This window comes from Girardinichthys multiradiatus, chromosome 6, assembly GCF_021462225.1.
Source record: "Girardinichthys multiradiatus isolate DD_20200921_A chromosome 6, DD_fGirMul_XY1, whole genome shotgun sequence".
Taxonomy (NCBI): domain Eukaryota; kingdom Metazoa; phylum Chordata; class Actinopteri; order Cyprinodontiformes; family Goodeidae; genus Girardinichthys; species Girardinichthys multiradiatus.
The window spans coordinates 28786374-28806959 of NC_061799.1; the positions used below are offsets into that span (position 1 = coordinate 28786374).

General features: G+C 40.5%; 1 protein-coding gene across 2 annotated transcripts in view; it reads right to left on the reverse strand.

Moving 5' to 3' along the window:
- Positions 1 to 20586, reverse strand: part of LOC124869978 (corticotropin-releasing factor receptor 2) — a 62153-nt gene that overhangs the window by 8864 nt on the left and 32703 nt on the right. The window contains exons 1-8 of one of the 2 annotated variants that reach the window (XM_047368296.1): positions 16903 to 16960; positions 16264 to 16349; positions 10415 to 10521; positions 7693 to 7810; positions 7394 to 7547; positions 4285 to 4345; positions 4093 to 4165; positions 2100 to 2185 (exon numbers count right to left, since the gene is read on the reverse strand). In XM_047368296.1, the coding sequence (XP_047224252.1) occupies positions 2100 to 2185; positions 4093 to 4165; positions 4285 to 4345; positions 7394 to 7547; positions 7693 to 7810; positions 10415 to 10521; positions 16264 to 16329 (665 nt within the window). In that variant the 5' untranslated portion in view covers positions 16330 to 16349; positions 16903 to 16960. Of the gene's footprint in view, positions 1 to 2099; positions 2186 to 4092; positions 4166 to 4284; positions 4346 to 7393; positions 7548 to 7692; positions 7811 to 10414; positions 10522 to 16263; positions 16350 to 16902; positions 16961 to 20586 lie in introns of those variants that run through there. The other variant, XM_047368295.1, reaches the window with a different exon arrangement.

Sequence of the window (20586 nt, forward strand, 5' to 3'; positions counted from 1 at the left end):
GGCAGATTAATTTGATCTTGGCTGTAAAATAACAGCATTTCTTTCATTATTGCAGCACCCTTTGAACGATAAGATGACAGTATTTTTTCTTTTCAAAGGAGTGTATATGATGTTAATTTTTTGTGGTTCCCCACGTCCTTTTGGTTATCAGATGCAGTACAGGGTTTTGACATGAGCAATATGGCTCTCTGCCCAGGGTGACAGCCTGGGAGCAAAATGATGGATAAAAAATATTCTGAGAAAGGATAAAAAGTTGTATCAGTTTCACCCTGGAGAAAGGTTTTTTGTTGATTATTTGTCTTACTGGTGAGCGTGAATGGGTGCCCTCCCATGGTGCACACACTATAAGGTAATTTTGCTGTACACCGCAGGTGATGCGGATTATGCTGAACGAATCTGATTCACAGGTTATGATTGTACGCTAAATGAAAGAGCAATATTTGTGCTTTTTAGGTAGTCTGGATGGCATAGAAAATGTACAAATGTATGGATAAAGTTTACTTTGATCAAATGAGCGACCAACATGACAAAGTAGTGTGATGATCCGATGCACTGAAGTGTAACAAAAAAGCAAAAACAGGGGAAACCTGTAAAGGGACAATGTTTTCAGACTGAGGAAAGGTTTTTTCTATTATTTTTCACTAAAGCTATAATAATTAACATGTCACAAAGTGTTTCATTTAATTTATTAATTACATTATTTTTACAACAGATTTATTCTCTGCTTTTAAACGACTTAATGTTGTAGCTGAAACTGACTGCAAATATAAGCTCACTGAAAGGTGAGAAATTAAGTTTGATATTGTTCACAGACATGTTCACACCTGGCATAGACCTTCATCCTGGGTGATCTGGGTGATCTGATCAGATTTGGGAAGTGATAACTACAGGTCTGAATGCACTCAGGACAGATAGAGGATGGCCTAGGTCAGGCCACCTTTGTATCTGAATTAGTTTCACAGAATGAACACAAACTTGCCCCGGAGACAATAACACGTAAATGTCTCCCCAATAAAAAAAAAATAAAACTTTTGAGCAACATTGCCATAATTAGACTTAGCTGTGAATTAATTTTAAAAGTAGATCTCTACATTTAGGAGTAGCTTTTTCAGAATATAATTTCAATAAACTTCTTGTTGTAGACTGGCTCAATAAATAATTATTTTGTGTTGGGATTATTAGAGCCTGAGCTGTTGTAAAATCCTCAGTGTTCTTATGCTGACACCAAGCTCTGACTGTTTTATTAATTTAACAGAAACATCAGCAGATCTAATATCAAGTTTGCTGCTCAACTGTCACTGTCTGATGTGTTTATGTGTTAACTTACAAGTAGAGCAGGTACTTGAGATCTGATCATTTGGAATTTAATGTCAGGTGTGACAACTTGCACTTAAAAATGTCTACTTGTAACTAAATAATCGAGAATGTATTCTAGTGCAAGGACTGAACAGCCACATCTTAGATGTAACTGCCAAAATGCATTTTTCACAACCAAAAATAAAGCACATATTTTTTGCATAAATAAGAAGAAGTAGAAAGCATAGATATACAGAGATTGACGGTCACGTGAATTATCGTGTGTATTTGTAGGCACCATTTTGATGTTTCGATTTGGTTTGTCAAAAGTGACCGAATCTCAGGATGTGAGAAGAGAGACGAGGACATCAGGGACACAATGCTGAGCCACAAACTCTTTCAGCTATTGGGAAACATTTACAAAACTGCAGGGAATCACGTTTCATAATTAAGTTTCATGCTTTTATTTAACATTCTGTGAAAAACAGTTAGAACAACCACTTAGACCTATGTTAACATCGAGCTCAGTAGATGCTGCATAGGGTACATGTCTCATTCTCATGGCCCTTTTCCACTGGTCCCTACTTATCACGATTCGACATGACTAAACTCGCGTTTTAGCCTTTTCCATTAGTAACGGTTACAGGTGGAATGGGAAGCTGTTTGCGCATATTTCAACACATCAAAATGGCACGTGGAGGTACACACAAATTGCAGCGCTGTCATTAGCTGTCCGATCTCTGTCTCTATATTTATAGTAGAAAGTGTGACAATCAACACAAACATACACCAGACCTTCTTACCTGTACTGAATTGTTTCAGATGTGGTTGAAGCTCTGAGTTTGGTCATGAGAATTCGTACTATGTTGAAGAGGAAAACAAAGTTTATCTAGAAAGAGGGAACAAAACATAGTTGAGCTATGTGGTAATGACTTGCTCTAAAGAACACAGAGGACAATTATCTGGTGAGAACAGACGGCTCAGTGAACTGTTGGCAAGCGCACTGAGCTGTCTGTAAGCTGTGGGAGCAAAGAGCAGCACAAGTCAAAACACAACTCAAGGCACAGCGTGGAGGAACACAATACATCAGAAGATCCAAAGTAGTTAGAATATTCATAAAATATTGAGATTTAATACTGTAACAGATAGATTGTAATAGATCCAAAATCTGGATGCTACACAGGAACAACATTCATTTCACTGCTTTATTCAAGGGTCGATTCTTGAAAGATCTCACCCTTGTATGTAAGCCAGAAAGCCTAAAAATCTTGAAACTGTAAAACAGAAGTCACAATCAGCTGTTCTATTGTTGTTCAACACAGATAAGTCATTTCAAATTTGAAAATCTGACAAAAAAAACTTTTCATTGACTTTTGAGTCTTGGCTGTTGATACAGAAAGGCACTACCATGCAAAGGTGACCATTTAGTGTCTTGAACTGCATGATCTTAAAGCTTGTGACACTCTATGGACAGCAAGGGGTTGATTTTCTGACCAAAATTACTTTCTAACAGGATTATGTCAAATGATTACATTGTGAACACTGCTGTCACAAAGCAAGAAACATGAGTGAGTCAATGGTAGGGAACAGACAGTATGTTGGAAATGTTATTTTTTTTTTCCTCAGGGTTATGAAATGGCTTGATTCTTGAATTCAGGGGAATGAACAACCTGGACCTGAGGGAGGACAATACAATGTTGTTTATGCCACAGCTAGGAGAGATACATCAAGGAAGGAGTCCACAGCCAGACCACTGTTTGTGAGCATAAAGTTTGTCAAGTAACAATGTTTTTATTTTAACGTGTCTTCTGTCAGTATATGTACATACATTTTGTTGTTAAATAAATCAATAACCATTCCACTAATAAATTCCTCCTGAATGTTTATAAACATGAATTAGCTGTAGCAACATGTTTTTTCTCCATGTGTACGCTAAATGAAGAAAAGAACAACTGAGATACTGCCCTTCAAACAACATGCCGTTAAACACCTGACTGTAGATGGACTTGTAAAGTTTAAGTTGCGTGTCCTCACAATAACATTTTGTCAGCTGCAATGTTTAGTGCAGTTAAACTGTCATGAATAAAACACAGACTGATTAGGGGAGAAAGTGAGGCTCACAAAATAACTACATGGCTTCGAAATAAAAGTATGCTTGTGACAGTTGTTGGTAAAAACGGAATAACAGATAAATGCCTGTGGACATCAGAGGAACAAAGCTGGTCAGAACTGTTGCAAAAACTGCAGCTACCGGAACATTTTCAGGCTTGTTTTACCACATATATTTTGTTACAAATAATGATTCATTACAGTGATGAATTAAAGGCAGGCTTGGCTCTCCAAAGAGCACTTAAAAATTAATTTTTTAAATCACCTGTTTACAAGGTCTACTTGCAAGGTCTACTGCTCTGAGACAACATTTCTTCTGACATCCATCTCCATTCCATATGAGACTTCACTTGAACTCAGGTTAGAGCTGCAGACCTTGCTTTCATTACTCTCTTCTTTGGTGGACATTGTTTTATGCACTGATGTCTGAGTTTGGAGTTACAAAGGGTCATCACTCTTCAGCAAAACATTTTGCTGTGTTCTCAACTGACTTGTGCTTGCTTTATTCATTCATAGTTCTGCCTATAATGAAAATAAATAAAGCTTTGTTGAGCCACAGGCCCAAACACAACTGCAAACGAAAAGTTGTGAAAGTATTTATATATGCCCTCTAAGTGTTGATGGTCATACGTTTTTACTGGTGTCAAAATTAAATCCACAACATTGACTGTTTTTATAGCTACTGACCAGAAGCACAAGAATAACTGGTCCCTGATAAATGTAGTCCATATATTTTCCAGGTTCTTTACCAAACCAGCATCTGTTGAAAGGAAAAAGTAAGAAAAAAGGAAAGTTATGTATATTTAAACAGTATTAAAATAGGTAGGAAAAAAATGGGTGTGCATTATGCCACCCAAAAAATTCTGTTGGGACACTTACTTTTCATTTTCATGATACAATTTACCAACAGCCCAAGCAACAATTATAGGACATGGAATGCCTGGAATAGCAACAGGAAAGATGATCAATATAACATATTGTTTTAACAGTGTGTACTTGTTACTTTAAAAAGCCCTAATAAAAATATTAAATCTTTAGACTTTTGATGTAAAAATCCCCTGTAACCTCAAACGTGGCAGTGGAATAAAGTAGGTTAGAATAATCAGATAATGATGTTGTTAAATAAGAGACAAGATGACAGAAATATCCTCCTATTATCCTTCTCTGAAAAGGTAACACTAAAACCACTCTTTATAACTTTAACCTCCACAGTCATAAACCACGTCATGGGAGCCAAGACTAATTTTCTCAGACGGATCATGTAGATAATGGACCCAAAGTGTAAGGAAAAATAATATAGTGAGGGTGTATTGTCAAAGAACAAATCTAAGAAAGATTTATATCATAAAACTGTCAAAACTTTAAAATTATTTCCAATATTAAATTTGACTCCTACTTATTTCAGAAATGGTAAACAAATAAAACATTTAAACAGATCTGTCATGTGCCGCATGAGTTGCTCTCTGAATGTTAATCAAAGATTCTGTGCCAGGCCCATCAAAGACTCATCAACTGAGCTTGAACTTATTCAGTTACTTACATTTCTCTTGAAAGAGAAAGGGGTTTTTCATTGTGACTTAATAGTTTTTTAAGCCCAGTCTAACCAGTAGACAAACTGTACAGAGTTAAAGTTGTGGGTTCGATCTGAATCATTAGTTTGCTACACAGTATGATGTAGAAGTATCTGCATTCCTTATACCTTTTGAATTTTGTTACATTACAACCACATTGTAAAATTCCAAATAATTGGGATATTATGTGATTGACCAAGAAAAATAATGGTCCATAAATGTGACGTTTAAGGAAAAGGATTGATATGTCTCTCCCAGCTTTGCACGTATGGAGATCAACATGTTTGGCCATTCTCCTTTGCAAAACAGCTTAAGCTGAGTCAAAGTGGTTGGAGAGCTTCTGTGAACATCAGTTGTTGAGTCTTGCCATACATTCTCCATTGTATTTAGGTATGGACTGGGACAATTTCATATATGTTTATGCATCAATCAAAACCAGGTCAGGCTACATGTGTAGAGGTCTACCCTATTCTCAAGTCTTTTAAGCAAGTTCTGACAGGATTTCTTCCAGTATTGCCTTCCCAACAGCTTTGACTAGCTTTGGTGTCCCTAAAAAGTATCCCCGAAGCATTATGTTGCCACTGTTTGCTTTGTTGCTTACACAGCTTGTGACAAACTGCAAATAGGAGTTTTTATGGCTTTCTTTTAACAATGGTTTTCTTCTTGTCACTCTGCCTTATAGTGAGATCTGTGGAGTGAATGCCTAATAGTTTTCATTTCAACAGATTCTCCCACTTAACCTGTGGGCCTTTATGTAGTTACTAATTAGGTGACTTCTGAAGGCAGTTGGCAGCTCCAGAATTTATTTGGGGGTAACAAGGAATATAGTATGTTGCAAACAATCATTCACTAGATGTTTTAGATTTATTCTCCTAAATAAATATTGAATATATATGTATAATACACTTCACAATTATGAACTACTTTGTGTTGCTCTATAGCACAGATTGACATAAAATACATCAAAGGTTGTGGCTTAATGTGAAAAACTGAAAAAAAAAAAAAATCTATGTATATATATGCATGTGTAAGACACTCCAGGAAATCATTCATATTGCACAACAATAAGAGTATAAATAGGTTGCTCCAAAAATGATCTGGAACCTTAACATCCCCCCCAACGATTATTTCCGTCTTGGTTGCTCTACTTTGCATCTGACATGTAAGGTGTAGGTGAAGTCTGCTGAAGAGTGAACAACTCAACTTGCCTGAGTGTTGAGGCAGAAGTATGAGTCAGCTGCCTACACTTGAGTAGTCAAACCAGGAGGTGTGCTTCAGCTGCATTACCTCAAATTACAATAATTTTGTATATTTCTGTCAGGTTGTGGTTGATTAGGACCAATGATTTTCTGTCCTAGATTCAATAACTTTGTGTAAACATTGTCAATGCAATTAGGATGTGATGACATGTCTACCACATGCTGTGATCCAAGGCCAAGCTGACTTACTTATATACCTGTCTACATGTTTAGAGCTCTTTGTGTTGACTGGCCAATATTTTGACAACTGTGCCTATGAGCAATGATGCTTTCCAAAAATGTACAAATGTGTCTGTTGATTTCTGACTTGAAATGTTTTTACCATCAGATACTGATGGGCAGCAAGGTTCATCTAATGAGAGCATTGATCAAAAGTGTTGTTAATAAGTGTTCACTCAAATAAAAAATGCATTTGTCTGTACAACAACTTTCTGCTGATGTACATGATAACCTTAAGTCAATAGAGGGCACACAAATGTGCTTTATTGTCATATTTTAAGTGCTACATCAAAAAGTTAGTAAATAGAGATTCTTTTTTGAGAAGTAAACATCAAAGCGGTGCTGTACAAGAATGGCTGGTTAATGACAAAAAGACCCACCTACTTGTTTGTAATCAGTTGATTGAGGAATGTTTGGAAGTAAAACTTTGTAAGTAAAAACAAGTCTAGCATTGGCATTTGTTTAGAGTCCCTATGCCACCAAATCTATATTGAACCACCAACTCAAAACAAAGAAAATCACAGAACCAGGATTTCTGTGTAGTTACTGTTTAAATCATAATGATAATCTTTTTGTTACACCACTTCAGTCATAATATTTCAAGGTAGGTATCATGTATCCGGAAATGAAAACATAATTTATCTGGGTATATAAACAAGTGGCATTTAAAGTTTAGTGGGATGGAGAAGAAAGTTGTTTTTTTAGCACTTTTCTACTGTTGTCTAATGTTGTTAACAAAGTTTATCTTTAAACAATCATACTTAAAGTATGGAAGACTGAACAGATCTTGTCATTGGGCTTTATAGATACCTAAACCTGTATTTCCTTTTTTTTTTTTTAATGAACTGTGTTTTGAGATGTGTCACAATCTAATAAAAATTAAAAACAGACTTGCTCTGCTTTGACTTGTATATGATGTAAAATCAGAAGCATACTTACACCAACCAATAAAAAGAAAGACCCACTTTCTTAGCTTATCAGTAGAATAAGTCATCACAATGGCAGTGTGAAGATAGCATCCTTCAACAAACATCCAGAAGAAGTTGGTCACAACAAAGTAGTTGTATATTGTTGTAATTAATCGACACCAAGGCTGAAAAAGACAGAGACACAAAGTTATCCATATGAAACCAAATAATAATGATGGAAAAATGTTATCTGGTTCAGACTGCTGCCATCAATAAATGTTGGTAATATCTTCCTTATTGTGATTACTTCTAATGAAATAGTGTTGTTACCTCATTACTCTCATGGATATTGTGGTCAATCAGCTGAAGCAAGAACCACATAACGTTCCTCAGTATGAAGGTGGTGATCAAATTCCAGTGGATGATGTTTCGAAGACACCGTATGCTCCTACATGGAGATATTTCATTGTTATTTCTTAACAGTCTAGAGCTTATTTATAAACACAAATTTATGGGGTTTCTGTAAGGATTTATTAGTGTTTTGTCCTTTATAGATTTTATTCAGTTTTTAGGCGTTATGTCATTGTAGCCAGGAGCCCCTGCAGATTGTTTGTTTCCATATCTAAAATAAAGCCATTGCTTCAGAAGCAAAAGTAAAAATATCATAAATAAGATATTTTCCGTGCTTGTCAGCCAATGTATGAGCAACTGGAGCTAATACAAATTCAAAATGGCAGCAAATAAAGTGTCATTTTCTTTACTGATTTGTGTCATTGCTCCAAGTATAAAAAAGTTCAGCGTCTTTTCCACTTTATATAAGCTTTATCTTCAAATTAAAAATAAGCACCATTCACTGTTCCACAAAAGTGGGAGGTTTAACTTCTCAGGACCTCCCAAATGTTTGTAAGTAGCTTTTAATGTCCACCTTTAGGACAGACCTGGGCCTTATAGGTTCATTAGATGTCCTGGACAGGTCTGTCTTGGTCATCGTTAATCCTGAACACAAATTTTAAAACACAGCTTCTCTCTTAAAAAAGCAGCTGTACTGTAATAACGAGCGCCTTTAATTCAACTGGTGCATTCTCTCATGTATCCAACATGGCTGCCATTCATATTAAATGTTGTAAAGTTGACCAAGAGAAACTATTAGTACTTCTGATGGTTTTAAACACAATAAATGGGTGGCAAACAAAGTGCTGTAAAATATCTTTGTCACCATGTTCCTTTTGTGTCGTAATTCATAAAGTAAAACGTAATATATCATAAATTATTATCTGCTTGTATTTCTGAGCAGTTAGCGTGACAACAGTCATTCCAAACGTTTCTGGCTTGAAACTAGAATGTTAACAACTTGGGTATGAGGTAATTCCCAGCACCAAACTCCGACTTCAGAGAAACTGAAAGTAGCATATGTTTGGATAGCTACATTAGCAGCTACCTTCCATATATGCCAATACCAGCTCATGCTAAAAAAGATAAACTGGTAAGAAATGAAGAAATGTATAGGTTTTAACATAGATGAGCTTTTAAATAATGGCTACACAATGTATCAACATCCCAGTATCAGTTCGCGCATTAATAATTTTGTTATTTTGCTAAGGGCTATTTTTTATATTGTATTTGCTTGTTTTTATTCATGATTTTAATGAATGCATACTTTGTGGGCAAATAAGATATTCAGCTGGCTGGATGCATTCTCACTGCAGTAGATGCCCAACCTGTCTCTGGTGATGGTGCTCCATATGCTAGAGGACACAAAGTATTGGTAGCAATAATATAGCAATTTATTCACTGAATTTAAAGGTGAAGGAGATCTGTTTGTGGAGAATGCTGTTGTCAGAGATTACTTAACTTATGTCAGACTAAACATACAGGGAAACATGAGAAATTGCATGTTTATTATTGCTTTTCTATTAATATTTGTGAACATTAACATATCTTAAACTTTGAGCTGTCGGTACGAAACGTTGCTATTTAATGCTTAGTTTCAATGACTGCTGTTTCCAGCAGCCAATCAAAATCATATTAAGAGTTTATTTTCACATTTGTATGTAGAGTATTTGATTCAGCCAATAATCTGGCACTCAACAACAATTATAGCTGCTGCTGTGGCCTGTTGGGAGAAATAATTCCCCATCCGCTGCTCTAGTATAAAATATCATGATGGGTGGCATGGGTTGAGCCAATATGCGATGAGAGGATTACAGTGTAAGTGAAACAAGTGTATCAAATGCTTGGCTTACAGTTCCATTACCAAGACTTAATGCTGTAGTTCTCTCACATAGATCATTGCAGACTACCCATAGCTGAAGGGAATGAGAGAAATGCATCTATCTGAGAAGGCTTTATAGTCTGCCAAGTGCTAAATACAGATGTTTATAGGCTGAACTGTTTTTTGTGTGTTGTTATAAACTAAAGTTAATGACCTCTCTCTTTCTTTACTGTAAGTCTCCACAAAATACCATGTGGAAGAGGAAGAGGACTGAAGTTTTTCTATGCCCCTCAAATTAGTTGCTAAAACAGTTGAAGAGACAGAAAACATGATGGCTTGTCGAACTTTACAAAAGCATTTTAGGAAGATTTAATCATGAACTCTGCATACAGCGAAGGCATAACAGGTTTTCTAACACAGTACCTGTTTCTGCTATATATAGCAGAGTGTTCAAGAAAAAAGTGTTAATTAAAGAGCCGTACTATCCATACAGAATGTTATAATCAGTACACATTAGGTTTCACAACAGACTGACTCACTAAATGATACAAATATTAGTTAGGTTACGCGTTAATTAACCCTAATACTCAGAAAATGCTGCCGTGGCTGTTTGTATTTATTTTAACTAGGGCTCACGGCTGCCCTAAGGACAGACGTGTTAGAAAATAAACATCAAGTCTGAGACCAGAGTCATCCACCAAGCCGAAGTGCAGAGATTTGTTTGTCTGACATGAGCGAGTTAATGACAAGCAGTATGAGGATGCCACATCAGTTTCACTGATTATCTTCTATCTGGTCTGATGCATACAGGGCCCCATTTCAGATTATTTCTGTACTTGCCTTAAGCATAAGAAGAGAACAAAGGCCACAATTAGAGCTCCCACAGAGATACAGTGGCCTAGGTAGTTGATGATCAGTGCTATCTTGTAATGCATGGGATATTTTCTCTGGAAAGAAAGCACACGTGTTAGTTATACCTTTTAGCTAGATGTAAAAAATAGTAAACGTTTTAGAAATTCAGACATTGATACATAATGCATTTGTGAGATGCAAATAAAGCCAATAATAATTTAGCATTTCAGATTTTCTGTTTTTATTCTACCAACTGCTTGAGGAGCAGTTGTGCAGATTATTTCTTTGCAAAATGAATCGCATGAAACAACAATTAATCCATTACATATTTTTTTGTCTAGATAACTTCGGTTTGACTTGATTCCCAAACACAGCTGAAACCAGATATTTATTTACACTGTATAAACTCATTTTGTCTTATTTCCTGTTTAGGTCACAGTTATTTCATCTTCATCTTCAGAAGTTTACATACACTAATACAATGTCTTTAACCCATTAGGAAAGTGTAGATGATGATGGCTATATTATTTCACATTTCCTTTAGATGTGTTTTAAAGCAACAACTCAAACACACTGTTTCATTTCTGGACAATATGGGAAAATTTAAAAAAATCAGTCAATATATCAAAGAAAGAATTGTGGACCCCCACTTCATCCTTGAACACGATTTACTGAGGGTGCCACAATCATTTGTACAAACAATTATATGTAAGGATAAACACAATGCAAATGTCAAACCACCATACCATCCAGAAAGGAGATAGATGCAGTGCCCAGAGAATGTGTTTTGGGGCGTACAAATTGGTCTTTCAAATGGACAATGACCTCCAAGCATACCACCAAATAATTTGCAAACTGTTTTAAGGACAATGTAGTCAATGTTTTGGAGTGACCATCATAAAGACCTGATTTCAATACTAGAGCTGACAGGTGTGTGCGAGCAAGGAGGCCACATATTTGACCTGACTTGTTCTGTCAGGAAAAATGGGACAAAGTTCCAGCAAGCTATTGAGAGAAGGTTGCTGAAGGATACCCAAAATGTTTGATCCAAGTCCTGCAGTTTAAAAGGGAATTTGACCAAAAATTAAAGAAATGCACGTAATCTTAAGAATTTGATGAAAGTAAAAAAAAAGTCATTTAGCAAAAAGAAATACCGCAATATTCTAATGTTAGAAAGAAAACCAATTTTGTACTTGTACAGGCCGCACCGGATGTTAAGCCGCGCGTGTCCCACGTTGTAATATGATTTACACAGAAAGATATTACACCCCTCCTTGAACCACCACCTTAACGTGGTGGAGGGGATGGAGTGCTCAAATGATCCTAGAGGCTATGTTGTCTGGGGCCTAAATGCCCCTGGTAGGGTCTCCCATGGCAAACAGGCTCTAGGTGATGGGTCAGACAAAGAGTGGTTCAAGAATCCCTCATGAAGAAAAAAAATCGAGGCACGTGACGTCGCCCGGTACGGCGGAGCCGGGGTCCCACCCTGGAGCCAGGCCTGGGGTCGGGACCCGTCGGAGAGCGCCTGGTGGCCGGGTTGCTCCTCGCGGGACCCAGCCGGGCCAAGCCCGAACGAGAGACGCGAGGCCATCCCCCAGTGGGCCCACCACCTGCAAGGGGAACCGTGAGGGACCGGTGCAAAGAGGATTGGGTGGCGGACGAAGGTGAAGAACTCAGCAGCCCGATCCCCGGATGCTTAGGCTGGCTCTAGGGACGTGGAATGTCACCTCGCTGGGGGGGAAGGAGCCTGAGCTTGTGCGGGAGGTCGAGAGATATCGACTAGAAATAGTCGGGCTCACCTCCACGCACAGCATGGGCTCTGGAACCCATCTCCTTGAGAGGGGTTGGACTCTGTTCTACTCTGGAGTGGCCCACGGGAAGAGGCGGCGGGCTGGTGTGGGTTTGCTTGTTGCCACCCAGCTCAGCCGTCTCGTGTTGGGGTTTACCCCAGTGGATGAGAGGGTCGTATCCCTGCGCCTTCGGGTTGGGGAGAGGTCTCTGACTCTCATTTCAGCCTACGGGCCGAGTGGCAGTGCAGAGTACCCGGCCTTCTTGGCGTCCCTGTCGGGGGTGCTGGATAGTGCCCCTCCCGGGGACTCCATTATTCTGCTGGGGGACTTCAACGCCCACGTGGGGAACGACAGTGACACCTGGAGAGGCGTGATCGGGAGGAATGGCCTCCCCGATCTGAATCCGAGTGGTGTTTTGTTATTGGACTTCTGTGCTAGTCACGGATTGTCCATAACGAACACCATGTTCAAACATAAGGGTGTCCATCAGTGGACTTGGCACCAGGACACCCTAGGCAGGAGGTCGATGATCGACTTTGTTGTCGTATCATCAGATCTTCGGCCACATGTTTTGGACACTCGGGTGAAGAGAGGGGCTGAGCTGTCCACTGATCATCACCTGGTGGTGAGTTGGATCCGCTGGAGGAGGAGAAAGCCGGTCAGACTTGGCAGGCCCAAGCGCATAGTGAGGGTCTGCTGGGAACGTCTGGCGGAGCCCTCGGCCAGGGATGTATTCAACTCCCACCTCCGGGAGAGCTTCGACCAGATCCCGGGGGATGTTGGAGACATAGAGTCCGAGTGGACCATGTTCTCTGCATCTATTGTCGATGCTGCCCGTAGCTGTGGCCGTAAGGTCTGCGGTGCCTGTCGCGGCGGCAATCCCAGAACCTGGTGGTGGACACCGGCAGTAAGGGATACTGTTAAGCTGAAGAAGGAGTCCTATCGGCTGTGGTTGGCTTGTGGGACTCCTGAGGCGTCTGACGGGTACCGTGAGGCCAAGCGTGCTGCGGCCCAGGCTGTGGCAGAGGCAAAAACACGGGCCTGGGAGGAGTTCGGTGAGGCCATGGAGAAGGACTACCGGTTGGCCTCGAAGCGATTCTGGCAAACCGTCCGTCGCCTCAGGAGGGGGAAGCAGTGCTTCGCCAACACTGTTTATAGTGGGGGCGGGAGACTGCTGACCTCGACTGAGGACATTATCGGGTGGTGGAAGGAGTACTTCGAGGATCTCCTCAATCCTGCCATCACGCATTCCGTGGTGGAAACAGAGGCTGGGGACTCGGGGTCGGACTCTTTCATCACCCAGGCTGAAGTCACCGAGGTGGTTAAAAAGCTCCGTGGTGGCAAGGCTTCGGGGGTGGATGAGATCCGCCCTGAGTACCTCAAGTCTCTGGATGTTGTAGGGCTGTCATGGTTGACACGTCTCTTCAACATTGCGTGGCGGTCGGGGACAGTGCCTCTGGACTGGCAGACTGGGGTGGTGGTCCCCCTTTATAAGAAGGGGGACCGGAGGGTGTGTTCCAACTACAGGGGGATCACACTCCTCAGCCTCCCTGGTAAGGCCTACGCCAGGGTATTGGAGAGGAGAGTCTGACCAATAGTCGAACCTCGGCTTCAGGAGGAACAGTGTGGTTTTCGTCCCGGCCGTGGAACACTGGACCAGCCCTACACCCTCTACAGGGTGCTCGAGGGTTCATGGGAGTTTGCCCAACCGGTTCACATGTGTTTTGTTGACCTGGAGAAGGCATTCGACTGTGTCCCTCGTGATGCCCTGTGGGGGGTGCTCCAGGAGTATGGAATCGGGGGCCCTTTACTAGGGGCCATCCGGTCCCTGTACGAGCGGAGCAGGAGTTTGGTCCGCATTGCCGGCACTAAGTCGGACCTGTTCCCAGTGCATGTTGGACTCCGGCAGGGCTGCTCTTTGTCACCGGTCCTGTTCATAACTTTTATGGGCAGGATTTCTAGACGCAGCCAAGGGCCGGAGGGGGTCGGGTTTGGGGACCAGTGGATTTCGTCTCTTCTTTTTGCAGATGACGTGGTCCTGCTGGCCCCCTCTAGCCAAGACCTACAGGAAAAGGGTGGCTTGTCCTCTTCAGGTTTGAGGGGAGTTCCTGCCTCAAGTTGAGGAGTTTAAGTATCTCGGGGTCTTGTTCACGAGTGAGGGAAGAATGGAGCGGGAGATTGACAGACGGATCGCTGCGGCTCCCACAGAAATGGGGGCGCTGTGCCGGTACGTTGTGGTGAAGAGAGAGCTGAGCCGAAAAGCAAAGCTCTCAATTTACTGGTCGGTCTACGTTCCTACCCTCACTTATGGCCATGAACTTTGGGTCATGACCGAAAGAACGAGATCCCGGATACAAGCGGCTGAAATGAGCTTCCTCCGTAGGGTGGCCGGGCACTCCCTTAGAGATAGGGTGAGGAGCTCGGCCATCCGGGAGGGGCTCGGAGTAGTGCCGCTGCTCCTCCACATCGAGAGGAGCCAGTTGAGGTGGCTCGGGCATCTATACCGGATGCCTCCTGGACGCCTTCCTTGGGAGGTGTTCCAGGCACGTCCCACCGGGAGGAGGCCCAGGGGACGGCCCAGGACACGCTGGAGGGACTATGTCTCTCGGCTGGCCTGGGAACGCCTTGGGCTCCCCCTGGAGGAACTGGAGGAGGTGTCTGGAGAGAGGGACGTCTGGGCGTCTCTGCTGAGTCTGCTGCCCCCGCAACCCGGTCCCGGATAAAGCGGAAGACGACAAGTACGAGATATTACACGTGAGGAATTTTTTACTTTTAACTTTATCCGTATGGTAATATAAACAAATGCATATTGCAAATGTTTATTTTTCGAACAGTGGCTAACACAGCTACCTTTAAATATACGTATGTTATCAGTAACACACAAATTCCGTTGCTTATGCTTTTTTACTGAACAGTAACAACATTCTAATATCTCCTAACTGATGTACACTGCAGCCTACCAGGTCAAAAGTCATTGATCACCTTCTACATCTTCTTCCTGCGCACTGAAACTATCAAAGTCCTGTTCTTCAGTGTCGGAATTGAACAGCCTCAGGAGGATCTCGTCTTCAGCCTCTTCGTTGACGCTCTCACTTGAGCGCACCCGGTCCCCTTAATCATGCAGCAGTCCAGCCTTTCGAAACCCGTTGGTGATTTTCCATGTTGATGAGGTTGAATATAAATGTCTGATTTACAATACCGCTAATTGAACTGTGAAAGTGCTCTTGATTTATCGCAAAAGTTCATTGGACCCCTTTGAACTACTCATCAATTTGATTGGTCTACTGTTACCAGGCAAAATGTTTTTGGTGGCATGAAAACAAACATGCATTAGCCGCAACGTTGCATAGGCTGCAGTGTTCAAAGTGTGTGAAAAAAGTAGCGGTTTATAATCCGGAATTTACGGTAATTATGTTAATCCTAACCGACCTAAAACAGGAAAGGTTTAGTCTGATTTGATGTTGGAAGGTGAGGGAAAAAAGTTGTCATTTAATACACTGTGTATAAACATCTGGTTTCTACTGTATATGCAGTAAGATGTTATTAAATGTAAGTAGTTCAAGTTAAAAAGATTTCTCACTTACTTACTAATGTCGTTTGACATTAAATAGAGGACTTGAATTGCATGACAATAATATACACGGATTTTTTTACTGTGTGACTGGGGTAAATCTATTCAGTACCTTTCTGTCTTTCTAGGCTTTGAAATTTCATGAGGAGGATGGAAAGCAAATGTCATTGACACACTTCAGATATCTTGGTTTAAAATTATCGAAGAAAATAGAGCAAGACCCAGAAATACCGTCTGGAGAGAAAATTAGAGGTAACCAGGACAAAGCTCAATACATACGCACAGGACTCTTACAATTTATCCTCAAGCTTTCCTTACTTTTAAACACGCAACACAGCATTTGGGCATTTTTTATTAGTGCATCATTAAAATGATGCATATCAATGAGCATTACTGAGTGGCAACGGCAATTTTTCCATTTGTGGATGGTAATCAGTATGTTTTTAGGATAAGGGAGGAATTGTCTGCACACTAACCTTCTCCTCCAAAATAGGCTCACAGTTGGAGTAATTGATTTTCAATGCCCATGTCCCATTATCCATACATTCTCTGTAAGCACTTCCTGCAAAACAAGAGTAACAGGAGTCAATAAAAATGCATTACATACAAGCACAATTTGTGATTTCTTTTTAAATAAGTCGATTACATCTACAGAGACATAACATTAAAGGTGGAATGAAGTTGAGCTGAAGGGAAGGATGTTCAAAAAACTAAAAATTACATTCCGTCTTAAGCACTTTTTCTGTGCTTGAAAGCACACTACTGGCATCGCCGCCAAAAGGAATTATACCTGATCATACCTCACCTAAATTCCACTTTATACTTCATTTACTTTACCTTGGAGGGAGAAAGCTGAAGCTCACATTTACTCTTTTTACAGTGCATTTTCATTCATGAAAACAAGAACATCTTACTTCTAATAACCCTTTTCTTTGGCTTCATTAAAAGGTCTGTCAGATTCCCCAGCAGACATTAAATTTAGTAATAATAAACAGAAATTTATGGAATGTCACTTAAATCCTAAAAATATAAGCATAACATAGAAAAAATAAAATTTAAACACAATAAAATAGAGTAATAGTGGATGTTGGATGAGTCTATTTGAAATGTCGGACCTTTGATATGATTTCAACTGATCCATATCTTGTTGGCTAGCCATTATTCCCATCTGTGGTTTACATTTTCCAGACCTGAGAAAGTTAAACACATGACTCCCAATGAGACCAACCTGTCACGGCTTAGCTGCAAATGAGGGAAATATAATTTGAGAATAACATTGCTATCTTATTGCATGGTGTGTGAGCTCTGTTAGCTGTGCCATCATTATTTTAACAATAGGGGTCCTGATCAAGGCCTTTATAGAAATGGTCTGTGTCTCTGACAAAACCTGATACATGTAGTGAGTCTTTGTTTTCCACATCCCAGCAACCAGGTTTGTGAGGCTGGTTAAAATCACTATTTATTTTCATGCACACAGCTTGAGAGCCGCATCATGGTCCATGCTAAAGATTATATTTATCTAACTCTTCCTTTGCACTATACAGTATCAACCTTTTTAGTCAATAGCATTGAAAGACATGTATTAGCATAATAATCCCCCCACATGACCTTTCTAAATGTTGAACACTAGCAACCACAATTTGATCGCTACATAGGCCACCCTACAATGGATTTTCTCGGACACGTCAAAAACGTGCGCTGAATGAGCGTCGCAGCTCTCAGGCATGATGTATGTGCATGCTCATCACTGCTAAAGAATGAAGGCAACTGCAACTCAAATGTTACAGCAATAGCCCAACAACAACGTCACATAATTTCACACTTTATTATGCAGATGCTTTACTTAACTGGACATGAACAGGATACTTGAAACTGAAACTTATGTCATCACTTACTGTCTCATTAATTTTGCTGTTAATTAACTGACCACTTGGGGGCATTCATTACACACTGAGGTTTTATTCCCAGGTGATCAGTTGATCCTTTTACAGGACACCTCCCACGAAGAAACAACAAGAGACATCATGGAAAAAAATTACATCCATAGTCATGATGCAGGGGAACACTAACTTCCATCCCAATGATCTTAATATACATGCACTATTCAGAACAGAGGACATCTAAAGCGACAGATATAATTCTACAAAATCCCCTTAATTTCCTTACCAACAAACCTAACATATGTTACCTTTACAAATCAGGGTTTTTACGAACATTCAAAGTCTATTTCGCACTTTACAATGATGTACACGGTAAAACACAGACACTCTACACAGATATACAGGGGTTGGACAATGAAACTGAAACACCTGTCATTTTAGTGTGGGAGGTTTCATGGCTAAATTGGACCAGCCTGGTAGCCAGTCTTCATTGATGGCACATTGCACCAGTAAGAGCAGAGTGTGAAGGTTCAATTAGCAGCGTAAGAGCAAAGTTTTGCTCAAAATATTGAAATGCACACAACATTATGGGTGACATACCAGAGTTCAAAAGAGGACAAATTGTTGGTGCACGTCTTGCTGGCGCATCTGTGACCAAGACAGCAAGTCTTTGTGATGTATCAAGAGCCACGGTATCAGGGTAATGTCAGCATACCACCAAGAAGGACAAACCACATCCTACAGGATTAACTGTGGACGCAAGAGGAAGCTGTCTGAAAGGGATGTTCGGGTGCTGACCCAATTGTATCCAAAAAACATAAAACCACGGCTGCCAAAATAACAGCAGAATTAAATGTGCACCTCAACTCTCCAGTTTCCACCAGAACTGTCCGTCGGGGGCTCCACGGGGTCAATATACACGGCCGGGCTGCTATAGCCAAACCTTTGGACACTCATGCCAATGCCAAACGTCGGTTTCAATGGTGCAAGGAGCACAAATCTTGGGCTGTGGACAATGTGAAACATGTATTGTTCTCTGATGAGTCCACCTTTACTGTTTTCCCCACATCCAGGAGAGTTACAGTGTGGAGAAGCCCCAAAGAAGCGTACCACCCAGACTGTTGCATGGCCAGAGTGAAGCATGGGGGTGGATCAGTGATGGTTTGGGCTGCCATATCATGGCATTCCCTTGGCCCAATACTTGTGCTAGATGGGCGCGTCACTGCCAAGGACTACCAAACCATTCTTGAGGACCATGTGCATCCAATGATTCAAACATTGTATCTTGAAGGCGGTGCCATGTATCAGGATGACAATGCACCAATACACACAGCAAGACTGGTGAAAGATTGGTTTGATGAACATGAAAGTGAAGTTGAACATCTCCCATGGCCTGCACAGTCACCAGATCTAAATATTATTGAGCCACTTTGGGGTGTTTTGGAGGAGCGACTCAGGAAACGTTTTCCTCCACCAGTATCACGTAGTGACCTGGCCACTATCCTGCAAGAAGAATGGCTTAAAATCCCTCTGACCACTGTGCAGGACTTGTATATGTCATTCCCAAGACGAATTGACGCTGTATTGGCCGCAAAAGGAGGCCCTACATCATACTAATAAATTATTGTGGTCTAAAACCAGGTGTTTCAGTTTCATTGTCCAATCCTTGTAGAACTGCATAGAGATCAAAGCAATGCACTTACAGAACATTTTCTATTGTTTCCGTCTGCATTCGATTAACTGGAACTGCTTAAAAGCTGTTGAAAGGTAAATTATCAACAAGTCATATAAAAACAAAGTGTAGATACACCAGCGTTAGCTTAGCAGGGACTGTAGCTTTGTGGATGACCCATTAAAATGATATAATAAAACCAATCACTTTGTTGTCTTGAAGATTGTCCTTAAAGGAGCATTACAAACTACATGTATGTTTACGCTTTACAGTCAATATGAAAAGCCTGTTTCTTCCCCACGTAACCAATGTGTTTGCAGGGAGACGATCAAAAGAGGGCCAAGCTACATTCCTGGGCCCAGCCCTCTCCCTGCGGGAGAGGCTATGAATGCAGGTGTGTATGTCTAAAGTGCATTAAACCGGAGTTGCAACTGGGTTGTTGAAAACCATTTTTAGCTTTCGTAATAACTACCTTGCGTAGCTTCCTTTCACACAAACATCTGTACTAACGTAGATCATGTGGTACTAATGGAAACTATGTTTCTGACTGCAGATAAATTGCATTGATTGTATTATCTACATATTGCAAAATGCCTATTTTAAAATGTCTTATTCAGTTCTGTTAACTGTAAAAAACCAATTAAATTACATAACAGAACACTTTTTTGTGACTCTGTTGTGAGACACTTATTGGATGTGGAAAGTTTATGGTAAGGTGCTTCACAGGTCTGCTGAAACACGTTTGTAATTTCTTCAAAGCTCAGTTCAAAGTTGAATTCTACTATCTGTGTGAGGCTTGCACTGAATACCAATTGAGCAACATGTTTTTTATTCATGGCAAGGATATGCAAAGCCTCTTAACGTCAGTTCCTTGCATATCTTTTAAAACCTGCTTTTCGTAATCAACTTTGAACTGAATATTTCATTTTGAAATTCCTCCAAGCACATTCAGTGAGCCCCTTATCTCCTTTCCACTAAACAACATCAGAGCTGCTCAGATACACAGCAGCAATAAGCATGTAAAAGTGATTTTCTCCTATTTTATTATGATTAGACACTTAAATTGAGTATTTCAAACATGCCAGGGTAGAGATACATGGTCTACTCTCCAACTGAAATTTTTTATTAAATGTGGTTTTAACATTAATGCTACCAATATTAACAGGAATAATATTATTCTATGAGCAAATCATACATTTATAACTCATCTGAGTAAATTATTCATTGAATTACTGTTACGTTTGCCT